Source organism: Nomascus leucogenys, chromosome 21, assembly GCF_006542625.1.
Source record: "Nomascus leucogenys isolate Asia chromosome 21, Asia_NLE_v1, whole genome shotgun sequence".
NCBI lineage: Eukaryota > Metazoa > Chordata > Mammalia > Primates > Hylobatidae > Nomascus > Nomascus leucogenys.
This window is the reverse complement of record NC_044401.1, coordinates 53869456-53885268: the sequence shown is the minus strand read 5'-3', so window position 1 is coordinate 53885268 and position 15813 is coordinate 53869456. Positions and strand designations below refer to the sequence as shown.

General features: G+C 42.7%; 1 protein-coding gene across 3 annotated transcripts in view; it reads left to right on the top strand.

Annotated features, from left to right (window-relative positions):
- The window catches only part of ATG7 (autophagy related 7), a 279185-nt gene that overhangs the window by 87063 nt on the left and 176309 nt on the right, over positions 1 to 15813 (top strand). For all 3 annotated transcript variants that reach the window (XM_030801775.1, XM_030801773.1, XM_030801774.1), the window contains exons 13-16: positions 2 to 196; positions 2167 to 2370; positions 4999 to 5114; positions 6846 to 6921. In XM_030801775.1, coding sequence (XP_030657635.1) covers positions 2 to 196; positions 2167 to 2370; positions 4999 to 5114; positions 6846 to 6921 — 591 coding nt within the window. The remainder of the gene's footprint in view (position 1; positions 197 to 2166; positions 2371 to 4998; positions 5115 to 6845; positions 6922 to 15813) is intronic.

The following is a 15813-nucleotide window of genomic DNA, read 5'->3' as shown; positions in this document are numbered from 1 at the left end:
GAATGCCAGAGGATTCAACATGAGCATACCTATGCCTGGGCATCCAGTGAACTTCTCCAGTGTCACTCTGGAGCAAGCCCGCAGAGATGTGGAGCAACTGGAGCAGCTCATCGAAAGCCATGATGTCATCTTCCTGTTGATGGACACCAGGGAGAGCCGGTGGCTTCCTGCTGTCATTGCTGCAAGTAAGAGAAAGGTAGGCCCTGTCTCTAATTATGATTTATGATTTAATGCACCATCACTCCAGAGGGAGGAGTGTCCCTAACCTTCCCTTCCCCAGGGCAGAGATGTGGTTTGTGTGACCTGGTAGCATAGTGCTAAAGGGCTTCTGCTTCAGACTCTGCCTTTGCCTTGCACACCATCACCCAATGTAATAAGTACCATTTACTGCTTAATTTTCATAATAATCTTTTGAGATACTCTACACTGAAAGGTATACTGTACTTACATTAAAACATAAGCTCCAAGAGGACAGAGACTTGGTCTTATTCACTACTTGGTCAATGACAACTTCAAGGGCCAACAATGTTGAATAGTGAACTAAATCATGGTGCATACCTATTATGGAATAGTATGCAGCCATTCACAGTTATGTTTTCAAAGGACTTTAATAAGATAGAAAATGCCACATTATATTAAACAAGGAAGATACAATATTGTATATATTTTATACCAATTATGTTTATACATAAACATTGATATATATTTTCTCATGTATCTACTTATCTGTCTATTGAGAGAGGAGAGAGAAAGAGGACAAGAAGAAGGGAGAAAGAGAGGGAGAGAATGGGAGAGAAAGGGAGAAAATAGTAGGAAAAAAATACCCCAAACTATTAATGGTAATTTTTTGAGCTGTGGGTTGTGAGTGATTTTTGTTTTCTTTTGTAGTGTGCTTATTCTTATTTTTCAAACTTTCTATATAATCAGAAATTTGAGATAATAAGTTAAATTAGAACTATGAAAAGTTGTTATAGTATAATGAAAAAAATGGTTTCTTAAAAATTTATGTGTTGGGCTGGACATGGTGGCTCACATCTGTATCCTAGCACTTTGGGAGGATTGCTTGACCCAGGTGTTTGAGACTAGCCTGGGCAACATGGTGAGACTCTCTCTCTAGAAGAAAAACAAAAAATTAGCTAGGTGTGGTGATGCACACCAGTGCTCCCAGCTACTCGGGAGGGTGAGGCAGGAAGATCACTTGAGCCTGGGAGGTTGAGGCTGCAGTGAACCGAGATCACGCCATTGCATTCCAGCCTGGGCAACAGAGTGAGATCCTGTCTCAAAAAAAAAAACCCAAAGAAACAAAAAAACAAAAAAAAACAACTATCTGGAGCCAGGCGTGGTGGCATCTGCCTGTAATTCCAGCTACTGGGATACCAAAAAAATTCTATGTGAAGGGTGAATTATATGGTATGTGAGTTATATCTCAATAAAGCTGTTATAAAAACAAATCTATGTGGACATGACAGTATAGCATAATGGTGGAAAGAATGTGTTTGAGAACTATGTAGACTTGGTTTTATATACCTACCTCTTGCCAGATAAGTGACCTTGGGCAAGTTATAGAACTAACTTCTCTGACTTTCAGTATCCTCATCTATAAATAAGAAATGTTTGTTATGAATTTTTTTGTTTGCTTTTTTCTTTTTCGGAGATAGAATCTTGCTCTGTCACCCAGGCTGGAGTGCAGTGGCGGAATCTCGGCTCACTGCAACCTCCATCTCCCAGGTTCAAGCGTTTCTCGTGCCTCTCCCTCCTGAGTAGCTGGGACTACTGGCGCATGTCATCATGTTCGGCTAATTTTTTGTATTTTTAGTAGAGACAGGGTTTCATCATGTTGCCAGGCTGGTCTCGAACTCCTGACCTCAGACAGTCTGCCTGCCTCGGCCTCCCAAAGTGCTGGGATTAGAGGTTATGAGCCACTATACCTGGTCTGTTATGAGTTTCAAATGAAATTAAATGAGATAATTTATGTTCATCACTTATCAAGTCTTTTGTACTTAATAAGCCCTCAGTAGTGGGTAGATTTTATCATCATTAGCTTTTATAATCTAATTACACTTACATGCAAAAAATAAATTTTAAAAAGTTGAGCAAATGGAATTAGCCACAGCTTGAAATATATATGCCTTTTAACTCTGCTCTTTCATTCCTTGAAACCTGCAGCTGGTCATCAATGCTGCTTTGGGATTTGACACATTTGTTGTCATGAGACATGGCCTGAAGAAACCAAAGCAGCAAGGAGCTGGGGACTTGTGTCCAAACCACCCTGTGGCATCTGCTGACCTCCTGGGCTCATCACTTTTTGCCAACATCCCTGGTTACAAGCTTGGCTGCTACTTCTGCAATGATGTGGTGGCCCCAGGAGATGTAAGTGGATTTCTCTATAGTTCCAAATATTTCCTATCACCAACTTGTGCACTGAGGCAGACAGACTTGGCCCTTTCATTTATGACTATTTAAATATTATCTTTTAACAGAGAAGAACTCTCCAATTTGGGGAGGATGGCATTATCTCATTATGAACCTTGACTGGCGTCATCAACTGTACAGCTGTTCCTTGTTCACCAATATAAACGCGGCTACAAACCATATTTTTGGAAAGCTTACTGAGGAAACCACAGCAGTCTAGTCCCTGATAGCACTCAGTATTGTCTCCGGTGCTTCTCTTAGTCAAGATAACATTACAAATTAGTAGTCTAAAGACCAGATTCTGGCCGGGCGCGGTGGCTCACGCCTGTAATCCCAGCACTTTGGGAGGCCGAGGCGGGCGGATCACGAGGTCAGGAGATTGATACCATCCTGGCTAACACTGTGAAACCCCGTCTCTCCTAAAACCACAAAAAATTAGCTGGCATGGTGGTGGGCGCCTGTGGTCCCAGCTACTCGGGAGGCTGAGGCAGGAGAATGGCATGAACCCCGGGAGGCAGAGCTTGCAGTGAGCCAAGATCGTGTCACTGCACTCCAGCCTGGGCGACAAAGCAAGACTCCGTCTCAAAAAAAAAAAAAAAAAAAAGACCAGATTCCACCAATGCCTTGACACTGCCTCCCAGGTAATTCTAAAAAGTCTCTTAGGTTCCCTCTACCTTTGCAAAATAGGAGTGGTGTGTAGGCTTGTCAGATTTAGTAAGTAAAAATATAGGATTCCCAGCTAACTTTGAATTTCAGTTCATAATGAATTTTTTTTTTTTTTTGAGGCAGAGTTTCGCTCTGTCACCCAGGCTCGAGTGCAGTGGCACAATCTCAGCTCACTACAACCTCTGCCTCCTGGGTTCAAGTGATTCTCCTGCCTCAGCCTCCTGAGTAGCTGAGATTACAGGCGTGTGCCACCACGCCCAGCTAATTTTTGTATTTTTAGTAGAGACGGAGTTTCACCATGTTGGTCCGGCTGGTCTCGAACTCCTGACCTCGTGATCCGCCTGCCTCGGTCTCAAAGTGCTGGGATTACAGGTGTGAGTCACCACACTCAGCCAATAATGAATAATTTTTTAGTATATGTCCCACGCAATATTCAAGACCCACTTATACTAAAAATTTATTTATCTGAAATTCACATTTAACTGAGTGTCTTGTATTCTCCCTAGCAATGCTAATAGGGGAGGGAAGAATCTTGCCCTGTCAACTCACAGTGCAAAGTGGGTCAAGTGCGACTGCTTTGAAGAGCAAGACTACACTGTACAAATTAAGATTCTATGGCTTTCAGAACTCCACACAAGTCAGTCTGTATGTAGGGCTGTTCCTTTATCAGAACAGATAATAATTTCCAGTGAAACAATGCAGAGATGTTTTCTGTAACCTCCCCTCTATTTTTCCTTTGTTTTAAAACTTTTCCCTTAATAACTCATATCTCTTTTGGATGACTGGCTTTTATGTCCTCCCAATATAAAGAAAAGAAGATGACCATTCTCTTTTATGGAGAAAGATGGCTTGATGATCTCTGTCATGGTGTTATAATATACAACTAGTCTTGTTATTTAGTTATTGTCAAGAAATACGATTAGTGGTCTCTTGCAGTAAAGTCCCATCTGCTCATAAGGTAAAATTTTTATAGAGTCAAAAATATCTCTAACAACCTCTTAATTTGCCCAGAGTTGGATGGTTAGACTCTCTTTGGTTGAACCAGCAAAGGCTTGTGCTTAGAGCCATGTTGTAGAAAAAAAAAATACTTGTAGTAAACCCTAGAATCACACAGAGAGGTGATGCCCATGTTGTGAGAGGCACATAGAAACTGAGGGCTGCAGGAATAGTAAATTGTTGCTCCCTGGGCCGGGCGCGGTGGCTCACGCTTGTAATCCCAGCACTTTGGGAGGCCGAGGCGGGCGGATCATGAGGTCAGGAGATCGAGACCACGGTGAAAACCCGCCTCTACTAAAAATACAAAAAAATTAGCCGGGTGTGGTGGCGGGCGCCTGTAGTCCCAGCTACTCCTAGAGGCTGAGGCAGGAGAATGGCGTGAACCTGGGAGGCGGAGCTTGCAGTGAGCCGAGATTGTGCCACTGCACTCTAGCCTGGGTGACAGAGCCAGACTCCGTCTCAAAAAAAAAAAAAAAAAATTGTTGTGCCCATCTCACAGTCACTTTGAGGTGTTAGCTCAGTTAAAATGGCAGGGCAGAATCATTTGCACTTTTCAAATCATTGTTCCTTTCTGTGTCTCTGTCACTTAACTACCAAGCACAGTAGAACTGAATTGAGTCACTTAAAGGAACACATGATGCAGTTCCATTATATGAGGCAGCTAAACCCTCATTTTTGGTTGATATCCAATCTGTTTAAGCTACTGATCCTTTTTAGCATATTACCTCATTTAGTTACCTAAATTGTATATTTTGTTTATCTTGATAATCTCAAGAAATGATGTACTTGAGGCTGGATGTTCTTTGCCAACAATGAGCATCTGGTTATAATTTAAAGCTTTGTCACAGAGGATTTCATACTTGAGACAGCTAGTGTTGAATGGAGTAGAACGTTTAGCACACACCAATGATTGTGTCTTTGCAGTCAACCAGAGACCGGACCTTGGACCAGCAGTGCACTGTGAGTCGTCCAGGATTGGCCATGATTGCAGGAGCCCTGGCTGTGGAATTGATGGTATCTGTTTTGCAGCATCCAGAAGGGTGAGTTTGCTAGTAGGAGATGAGTATTTAAACAAAGCTTTTGTAGGCAGTTGTTCATCAGTGTCTCCCATGGCCTTTTCTCAGTCTGACTTTACAGAGAATTTCACTACTTTACCCTCAAAAAAACAAGACTAGAAAAAGCAGGTCTGGTTCTTTGGGCTGAGATAACTTGGCATGTTTCCTTTGTGGCCACATTTCTGCATCTTTCCAGACAAAGTCACTATGTTTTATTTTATTTTTCCAATACTTATATAGGGCTGACTTTGTGCTAGGCACTGTTCTAAGCACCTTAGAAATATTGCCTCCTTTAATCTTTTTTTTTTTTTTTTTTTTTTTTTATGAGACGGAATTTTGCTCTTTTTGCCCAGGCTAGAGTGCAATGGCACGATTTTGGCTCACTGCAACTTCTGCCTTCTGGGTTCAAGTGATTCTCCTGCCTCAGCCTCCCAAGTATCTGGGATTACAGGCATACACCACCATTCCCAGCTAATTTTTGTATTTTTAGTAGAGATGGGGTTTTGCCATGTTGGTCAGGCTAGTCTTGAACCTCTGACCTCAGTGATCAGACATGATTCACCCACCTTATCCTCCCAAAGTGTTGGGATTACAGGCGTGAGCCATTGCACCCGGCCTCCTTTAATCTTCATAGCAAACGTATTAGGAAAGAACTATTATTATTAGTCGCAGTTTTGATGGGGAAATCAAGGCATAGTGAGGATAAGTGGCCAAATTTACATAGTAAATAGAAAAGCCAGGGTTTAGCTCAACCAGTGTGGCTCCAAACTATGTTTAATGACTTTGTTATGCCATTTACAATACAGGCAGCAGAAAATCGAATTTTTGAAAGATTTATTTTTCCAGTTCTCAGAAAGTCAATGTGCAAATTAACATGAATATTCTATTTCTTGTGTGACTCAAAGCTTTCCTCAGCAGTTGAAAATTGTGGTTGTATATGTAACTAGTATGAGTACTCTGAGATAAATGAAAAGCAGGGCTTTTTTGTCTTCCTCTTTGTCATCCACCTTAGCTGTCATTTAAGTTTATTGCCACCCTCTGACAGGAAGTATTTGGGATAAAATCTTTGAGAGCTGACTTTATGCTTCCTTGACACTGACCCTTTGTCTGCCACATTTGCCCTGGTCATAGTTTAAACAGCAGGTCCTGTGTCACATCTCTTTGGTGACACAAGTATCACTCCATTGTTTAGAAAGTAGTGTATTAGTTCTGCCCAATTCATTCTTCACTTTTATTTCTTCCATTTCATTAGCAATTATATCAGCTCAAGAAGTTAAGGTTAGAAAATTTTCCACTTCAAATTTTCAGTACAGAAATGTGCTGTGAAAGTTGACAAGACTATCTCATAGTAAGTGAGTTAATGTTTATTGGCCTCTGATATGCCAAACATTGCACTCGGCAATTGATGTAGTAGATTCCTCATTTATTAATCAGAGCTCCCTCATTCCTGCTTTATAGATAACGGATCTGAAGCACAGAGAAGTTAAGCAACTTGCCTATGGTCATAAGCTCAGGTCTTTCTGACTCCAAACCATGCATGTTTAAATTACTCTTCTTGCCCTTTGTCCCAGGGAAATTAGTTTTTTGCTAACTTACACTGCCCAGGAAAGGGCATTTTAGTTTTCCTTATGAATCTTATGTAGACTTCTGCTAGATCATCCTCCCATGTGTTAAACTTGGATTAAATGAGCAGCTCTGATTGTTTCCTGTCCTCAGGGGCTATGCCATTGCCAGCAGCAGTGATGATCGGATGAATGAGCCTCCGACCTCTCTTGGGCTTGTGCCTCACCAGGTTAGTGATTTGGAAGTGAAATCACAATTCTTTTGGTGCAGGGGGAAAGCATGTGGGGTCTCTTTGCCATTCCATCTGCCCAGCCCACTTCATATCCACCCCACTCACCCTGCAGCTGGGATTTCAATGGGAGAGCTTTCTGACCAACTGGAAAGTATTCCATTCTGCGGGATAGTGATGGGAGGAAATCACGAATGAGAAGCATTGCCCAGAGTCTTTGTTGCGTTTTGTTAACTGACTAGAGGCCTCATAATGCAATAGGAACAGAAAAAACAGGCTTTGGAATCAGCCATACAATGGTTTAAATCCCAGCCCTGCCATTATAAAGATGGCCTTCCTTGGCCAAGTCACTAAACTTCTCTGAGGCTTAGTTTTCTTATCTGTAACAGAGAGAAAGTAAAACTGACATCACCTGGTAGTTGTATGGATTATGGATGGTTGCTAGAAAGGGCTCAGCAACAGCGTATATCATGGGCCCTCAACAAACAATGCCTGCTGTTTCTTTGCTGTTGTTTGTTATTATTATTGACTCTGAACCCAAATAGAAAACCTTTATAGGCAGGCATGGGAAAAACATTAGAAGCATGCAGGGTCACCAAAACGCAGGGTGTCTTTTCAGAAAAAGAATCCAAAGCATCATGAGGAAAATTCCATCCCTTAGGGAGTAAAAAGAAAAAGGCAGTGGGATGAACATTTAGAATTCATGTTGCCTCTTCAGTCATTTTCATTACTATATTTTTGGGAGATTGAAGAGGTTTTCCAGTCTTATTTGGAAATCATTTTTTTAGATTCCATGTATATATCCTCTCCTGTAATGTGATGGCTGTCCCCATCAGTGAAATGGTGATGGTGCCCACCAGTCCTATCTGGAGATTTGCAAGGACAGACTCAGACAAGTGCAGAGAGCAGAGTGACTCAGCTCATGCTTGTCTCTCTCTTCCTCCTCGCCACCCACCTTCTGCCAGCTAGGACAGCACTGTCATATTCAGTTTAGGATGAGAATCAGAAGAGGGGAAATGACTTCTTCATGGTCACAGAGACTTAGTGGATGAGCCACAATCCATACCTAAACTTGGCAGCCTGACAAATGTTCTTTCAAAGGTCTTGTGAGTTGAAAGATCCGTGGCCTGCATGTTGGGAGATTTTGCTTCCTGTTGGTACCCCAGCCCCCTTGCACAAACCACCCATAATAGAACTTGTGGGCCAGGCGCGGTGACTCATGCCTGTAATTCCAGCACTTTGGGAGGCTGAGGCCGGTGGATCACGAGGAGAGGAGTTTGAGACCAGCCTGACCAACATGGTGAAACCCTGTCTCTACCAAAAATACAAAAATTAGCTGAGCGTGGTAATGTGCGCCTGTAATCCCAGCTACTCAGGAGGCTGAGGCAGGAGAATTGCTTGAACCCAGGAGGTGGAGGTTGCACTGAGCTAAGATCACACCATTGCACTGTGGCCTGGGCAATAGAGTGAGACCCCATCTCAAAAAAAAAAAAAAAAAATAGAACTTGTAGAGTTCACTTAGCCTAGCCTCCCAGAGTCTCAGTTTCCACATCAAGAAAAGCAGGTGCTTTACTTTGTGTCCAGCATTACATCTGACACGGCCTTGAAAACCACAAAACACTATGAAAATGTGCCCCCCTCCGTCCCCCACACACAAGGTGGCATTTTTTTTTGACATGCATGTGTTAATCTTCTCTACAGAGACATTTCACCTAGGACCCAAAAGACATGGTAATAACCATCTATCATAAGGAAGCTGACCTCCAGAGCCAACCTCTGCTATTTATGCTGTCGTATCTCATTTGAATCTTTCCCAAGTCTCCCCCCTTCTTCTGACCTTGAGATGTGCCCTCATCTCCTTTACAGACTTTATACTGAGAAGGGCCTTAATTAAATTTTCAGTCATGCCCCTGCACTGGTTTCCTTCTTTAAGTCCTTTATGTTAAATTACTGCAGTTGTAGTTTTCTCAGTGCTGAGGCCAGAGGGCAAAACAGTTTCTTCAGAGAAGGGGCCCAGTGTCAAAATGCATGTGCCCATGTTTTTAAAGTACTATGGCAACTAATCCCTCTCGGTGTTATTTATCCCCATTGAGCCTCACAATTGTTTGTCATTCACCAACTCTTCTAGTTCTTTCTCCTCGTTTTCAAATGTCTGAAGGATTATTTTGGTTGTTGGCCATCTCTTCATTTGCCCTTTTCAAAGACTGAAGAATAACGCAGCCATATATGGGAAAAGCCCAGTGTGTGTGTGTGTGTGTGTGTGTGTGTGTGTGTGTGTGTGTGTGTGCGCGCGCGTGTGTGTGTGTGTGATTACTTGCTTACATTATTTCAAGCTTCAAGCCTTTATTTTTAGCTACTTTCTAAAAAAGAAAGTGGAGAAAGAACTTTAAAAATTAATCAGGGTTGTGTGGTCCCCATTTATAGGCTTTAAACAACTTTTTTTTTTCCCTAAGTGGAGTGAGTCCATTTATGCAACCGTGTTTTGATTAGGGGAACATCGTTTCCACAAAAACACTGGGCTGTGTTGCAATGCCCTGTTGCAAACTCAGCACTTCCCTCCTCCTCTTCCTGGCTCTTAGAGACAAATGATTTCCTGTTGGAGAGGAACTTGGTAAACTCCTTTGTGTACTTTGTATGCAAAGAATGACCAGTGAAGTTTACTGGGCTCATTTTTCTCAGTTCCCCAGAGGAGAAGTTTTATTAATTGGCCCCTGTGGAAGAGATGTAGTAGAAAAGTGATAGCCCTTGGACTGAGAATCACAAGGCCCCCCACCAGCAACTCATTGTGTAATTTGGAGAAAGTTCCTTAACTTTTCCTGTGCTCTCTGCTCTCCTCTGTGTCAAACCTAGGAGGCCTGAGGATTACTTAGTTCTGTCTTTGGGTCCACAGGCAGAATTTGGCCCATCCAAAGACTGGCCAAGTGCCAAAAAAAAGGCCTGATTAGGCCCTGAAATTCAGTGAAATTCTGCCTGAAGAAACCTCTTACTGAATTTGAAAACCATAAACCATTTCAGGTGAGCTTATGGGTTTGTTTTGGGGTTGTTTTTTTTTTTTAAGTCTCTAGCCCAATGTACGTGGATGAGATTCTGCAAGCAGGCAGCAGTAAGTATAAGCTAATTTCTGTCTATAAAAAGAATGATCTTAAAAAAAATCATTTTGTTGGTGTGTGGAATAGATGTAGATTATCACACACATCATTAAGTGGTAATGTGATGAATGATCACAAAACGAACAGTCTTATACCCAGCACACAGATCAGAACAAAGTAACTATCAAGCACCTTCAATGCCCCCCTCATGCCTCTTCGAATTATTATTGCATTCTTCCTATAGAGAGGTAAGCACTTCTTGATTATCAACACCATGGGAGATGTTTGTCTGATTTTGAACTTCTGTAAATGAAATCATATAGTATATACTCTTTGGAATCTGTTGTCTTTTGTAGAAGGAACTTTTTCATTATAAATCTTATCATAGTAGTGTTGTTCCTTCTTCCCATCAACAGTGTTCTTTTACTTTAAAAAAAAAAAAAAAAAGAAGAAGAAGAAGAAAGAAAGAAAGACTGATTTTTCCTGGCTGGTAGCTGAGCTCTGCAAGGCCAGATCCTTTTTCTGGTTCTTTGGTAGGAGGCACAGTTCAGGATTTATAAAATGTACAGGCCACTCTTGATATCTCCAGGAAGTTGGTTTGCCGGCTGGCGAGAGATCCTGGATGTGACAGAAATTAACAGCCTGTTGGCCTGCTAATTCTTTGGCTGTACATCCTCAAAGGATTATAGCGAGGTGACGAGGCTAGGCACAGTGGCTCACCCCTTTAATCCCAGCACTTTGGGAGGCTGAGATGGGAGAATTGCTTGAGCCCAGGGGTTCAAGACCAGCTTGAGTAACATAGGGAGACCCCGTCTCTACAAAAAATTAGCCAGGTGTGGTGGCATGCACCTGTGGGAGTTTAAGGCTGCAGTGAGCTAGGATCACACTACTGCATTCCAGCCTGGGTAACAGAGGGAGTCCCTGTCTCAAAAAAAAAAAAAAGGAATCAAGGTGACGCTACAACAGTTGTCCAAACACCAAGGTAATTGATGGGGCATTCCTGCTTTATCCCACTTGTGGACCAAGCAGTTCACATCTTTTGTCTTTAGGTGAATGAACTCTTGGTTCTAAAGTACTGATAAAAAAAAGACCCTGAATGTGTATATGCCATTCTTCTGAGCTTGGAATTTCCAACCACAGGGTTTTTTCAGCTTCATGAATTCTTTTAGCTTCAGAAAAGTAATACAAAGCCAAAACTAGGGCAGGACCCTAGGAGGGACCTGGCCTGGGAAAACTCTAATTGAGTCACATGCTGAGGTGGAGCTGGGATCTATAGCCATATCTCGGGATATTTGGCCTTTTTGCACAGGCTGTGTCCCCCAAATCCTCAGGCCTTTAGATTTTGAAAAAATCTTTTTACTGTGTTCAGAAATACTTATCTCAATGTGCTCCTAGGGACATGGACAGATGGACTGCTGAGGAGGGAAATCTTAGCAGATAGGCAATAAGAGCGTATTTCCTGAGATGCAGCCCAGGAAAGGAGCCTCCTTTACCCCTCTGGTTCTATACCTGTCTGGTTGATGATGATGGATATAGCAGAAAAAATGGGCAGGCCTCATGTTTCACTGTATCAAGTGCTATGGTTTGTGACCTATTCCTCTTATTTCCCTCCCTCCATACATCCCCTCAACAGGTAATCTGACTCTGTCAAGTACCAAGCACTATGAAGTTCAGAGAAGTTAAGTAACTGGCACAAGATCACCCAGTGTTGAGTTCCATTTGTGTTTTGGGTAATCTAAGGTGATGGATGTATCCTAAGCCATTTGGATGTAGTAGAGTCTGGTTCCAGTGGGGAGGCCTCTGAATACAAAGAAGGATCCGGGTATAGGTCTAACAATGTCTGGGCTTCCTCTGTGAGGTCCCAGAAGAAGAGTCAAGGTTGCTGTTTCCCTGGAGGATAAATTATAATGTCAGCGTTCAGAAGCATCTCAGATTGCATCTCTTGTCCCAGGAGGAGTTGGGCCTAATTTTATAGGTTGAAGGATGTCACTTTGCCCCATGAGTTTTACCCGCTGGATGAAGCTGTCCTGTTTAGGAGCTGCCTGTTTAGGAAGGCAGCCTGAAGGCTTTGTGATCATACAGATCTGATTAGAACCCCAGCTATGTCTCTTAATTTCACATTCACTATCTCATTTTACAAAACCAGTTGAGGTAGCTCTTAGCAGTTGTCCCTGTGTGACCTTGGGCACGTTACGTATCTTCTCTGAACCGCATGTTTTATATCTGTAAAATGGGGATAATATAATAAGCTCCTGGAATTAATGGATGGATTAAGTCATATGTACTAAGCATTAGCACAGTTCTGGGCACATAAGAGACACTTGTAAATATTGGTTTCATCTTTCACTTTTAATTAAAATGGAAACTTACCCACTCTCCTAAAAAGGAATTTACAAAGACTCTCATAAAGCTCTGAAAGCAATGAGTAGAGAGGGAGCAAATGGAAGATTTGCCCCATTCTGCAGTGTTTTTCTAAGGATAACACTGGCTCATGTCCAGCTTAGTTTTTCTGCCCCCTTGGTGACTCTAGCTTAATAGTGAGAGGTGGGTCAGTGGTGGGAGCTGAAGCTCGTAGCTGAAACAAAGACCATTCTGGTGTGCTTAGGGTTTTGCAATTGCTACACTCTCCATTTTGGCATTGAACTTGATTAAGACTCTTTTCAGCATCCAAGATCGATCTGGAGTTTGGAGTTAGTTTTTATTTATGCTAACTCCAAGCTTTAGAAGTATTGCCAGGCCTGCTGGAAGCTAGTGTGAAGTTAAAGCAGCAGGTTCCAGTTGTGGCTGCAACTGTGCTTTCTCAGAATGGCTGTTTGTTGCTGGGAATTGGATCTTAGCCTCCCATCGAGGCCTGGGTCTGAAGCTAATTTTACTTAGCTTAGGTGAAAACACCGCCAGGGTTGGGTGGCCCAGAAAAAAAGAGGACGCTTTCTATTCCTGATCTATTTATTTTGCGGCCAACTGGGCATAATTGACTAAAGATAATTGAATCCACCTGATAGGTGTTAAGCCATCTAGGTGTTGAGTTTTTGTTTGGGAGTTTTTTTTTTAATTCCTCTAGCCTCTTTCTTCCTTTCTACCTCTTTGCTTTTCAGCTTTATTCCTCAGGCTTTAGAGCCAGAAAGAACAAAATTCAGATTCCTGGCTTTGCCACTTGGTAGCTGTGGAACCTTGGGCGAGCCATGTCACTTCCCTGAGCCTATGTTCCTATTTGGAGATCTGAGCCACAAAATGGTAGTGGGGCCAAAATGAGATGCAATGTATGAAAACACCCAGGAGCCCTTAACACAGGCATGGAATTCAGTAAATTTTAGTGCTCTCTTCCCTCCATTCTCTGGGGCATCATTTTCCACATTATTCCAGGACATGCCTTCCTGCCTGGCTTCTAGGGTTAGGAGGGAACATTTGTTTATTTGAAAGGGGAAAGGGAGAGAAGTAAGTGCTTTAGCAGGGGGACATAGAACAGGCAGAAACAATGGCTGGGAAAGGTGCTCAGCGAGTTTGAGGAAGGGAAAGGCCAGTTTACCTGTGAGACTGAGTAGAAGGGGCACAGCGGAGAAGGCAGGAATGCAGAGGCCATTGGAAATGCTTGGACCTTCAACCCAGGGGCACTGGGAGGCCATTGAACGCTGAGGTGTGATATGATTAGATTTGGTTGCTGCATGGAGAATAGACTGGAGGTGATACGAGTGGCTCTGGGAATAGGATTTGAGTCATTTGGTCTTAAATCAGAAGACAGCCTAATCCAGGGATTCCCATACCTGGCTTTCCATCAGAATCACCTAAGGAGCCATTTCAAAATACGCATTTCCCAGCCCCATCCCAGAGCCACTGAGCGAAAACCTCCAGGGACTTTGGGCATTTGAGAACCACTGCTTCTGTCCATGAAAAAATGGCTTCTTGATAGCATCACCTGGGACAAAGTACTTAACTCCTTAAGGTAGCAGACCAAATCCTGCTTTTTGAATTTTGTGCTTCCACCAACACTAGTTGTGTTTCTAAAAGGACCCTTGACACCTTGTCCCCAGTGCACATCTCCAGCCCCAACAGGTGTTCCTGCCTGAGAGCCTTTGGAAGCTAATTAGACACGCACAGGTGTGTCTAATGAATTCCTGCTGGACCACACGCTGTCCAGCTGGGAACAGCACGGGAGCGAGGCCAAACGAGCATATAAAGGCCCTATTCTGATGCTTTTTGCATCTTGTCTGCTGTGTTTTCATCCCCCACGGTGAGGACGGTGTGTACTGTCTCCTAAGGCCCTGTGAGCCAAGCTCAGCTACAACCTGGTGCCCCACATCTGACGACGGGGAATTCCACTCAAAGCGCTTGGCCCTTTTGGGCCTGGGGGTGATTAGTGGGACTGGAGCCAAGAAACCACAGGTAATTGGGATTCTTCTAGGCTCTGTGATTCCCAGGTGGGTTTTTTAATATTCAAGGAGTAGCAAAGATACAAATATTGTAGAGCTAGTTTAGGTATACAATTTTTTTTTTTTCCTAGATGTTTCTACGGAACAGTAATGTTGGCGATTATTTTGCAGGGAGAGGGAATGGAGGTAACAGGGACTTAGGGTTTTCATTTTGCACTTTTCTGCACTGTTTTGAAAAATTAAGATTATAAGCCATTTTTTAAAATCATCTTTTTTTTTTTGAGACGGAGTCTCGCTCTGTCGCCCAGGCTGGAGTGCAGTGGCGCGATCTCGGCTCACTGCAAGCTCTGCCTCCCAGGTTCACGCCATTCTCCTGCCTCAGCCTCTCCGAGTAGCTGGGACTACAGGCGCCCGCCACCATGCCCGGCTAATTTTTTGTATTTTTAGTAGAGACGGGGTTTCACGGTGGTCTCGATCTTCCTGACCTTGTGATCTGCCTGCCTCAGCCTCCCAAAATCACCTTTTTCAAGACATAACTGATATATAGTAAAATGAACCCATTTTAATATGATTTGACAAGTGTATACACTCACATAACTACCACTTCCACCAATGAGATACAGAATTTTTCTGTCACCCCAAAAAGTTCCTTTGTGCCTTCTCCCAGTTCATCTTCCCACCCTCAGCCCCAGGCTCTATATGGACCATTTTTATTTTTTCTGTATATTTTTCTGTACTAAGGGAAGAGTAATGGAAATCTTAAAATGTGCAGAGGGAGGCAAGGTTTGGCCACTCTTGAGGAATCCCTCTTACTAGCTACAAAGTAAGTAAGGGGCGGGTGTGTGTGTGTGTGTGTGTGTGTGTGTGTGTGTGTGTGTGAAATTGGCTGTGTTTTCCCCTTGTGGGGAGAGGGGAGAATGAGAAAACAGTATTAAGGGGAGGCTGTTTGAAAGAAAGTTAAATGTTTAGATAATTTTTAAAAAAGGAAAATAGAAGTAAATATGTCATGGGAGTATGGGTTATTGTTTTGTTTGCTTGTTTGTTTTGTCATGTGTTTATCGTTTTTATTACAGAAAGTTTTTTATTTTGAAAAGCTGTTTAATGCTTACCCTACTATAAGGCGAAACTGACAACAAATGGGAGTAGAACAAGAGTTGAGAGTAAGCTGTGTGAGACTTCCTCTACGTTATGACTAAGTCCAAAAGGTAGAAAATTTACTTTGAGCAAGAGGCTTTAGTTTCCTGTGTGGATGGAAAAATACCTTTGATATCACTTCATAAAGCCTTTTAATTTAAATGTTAATTTAACATGAGCTAAATTAGGTGTTGTGTTGGTGCTATTTTTAGAAAATGCACAAAGAATTAGAGGCTTGCGAAGTGCTTCCATCCGTTTTCTGACAGATAACAGGTGATGCTGAGTGGTACAGTGCAAACCGC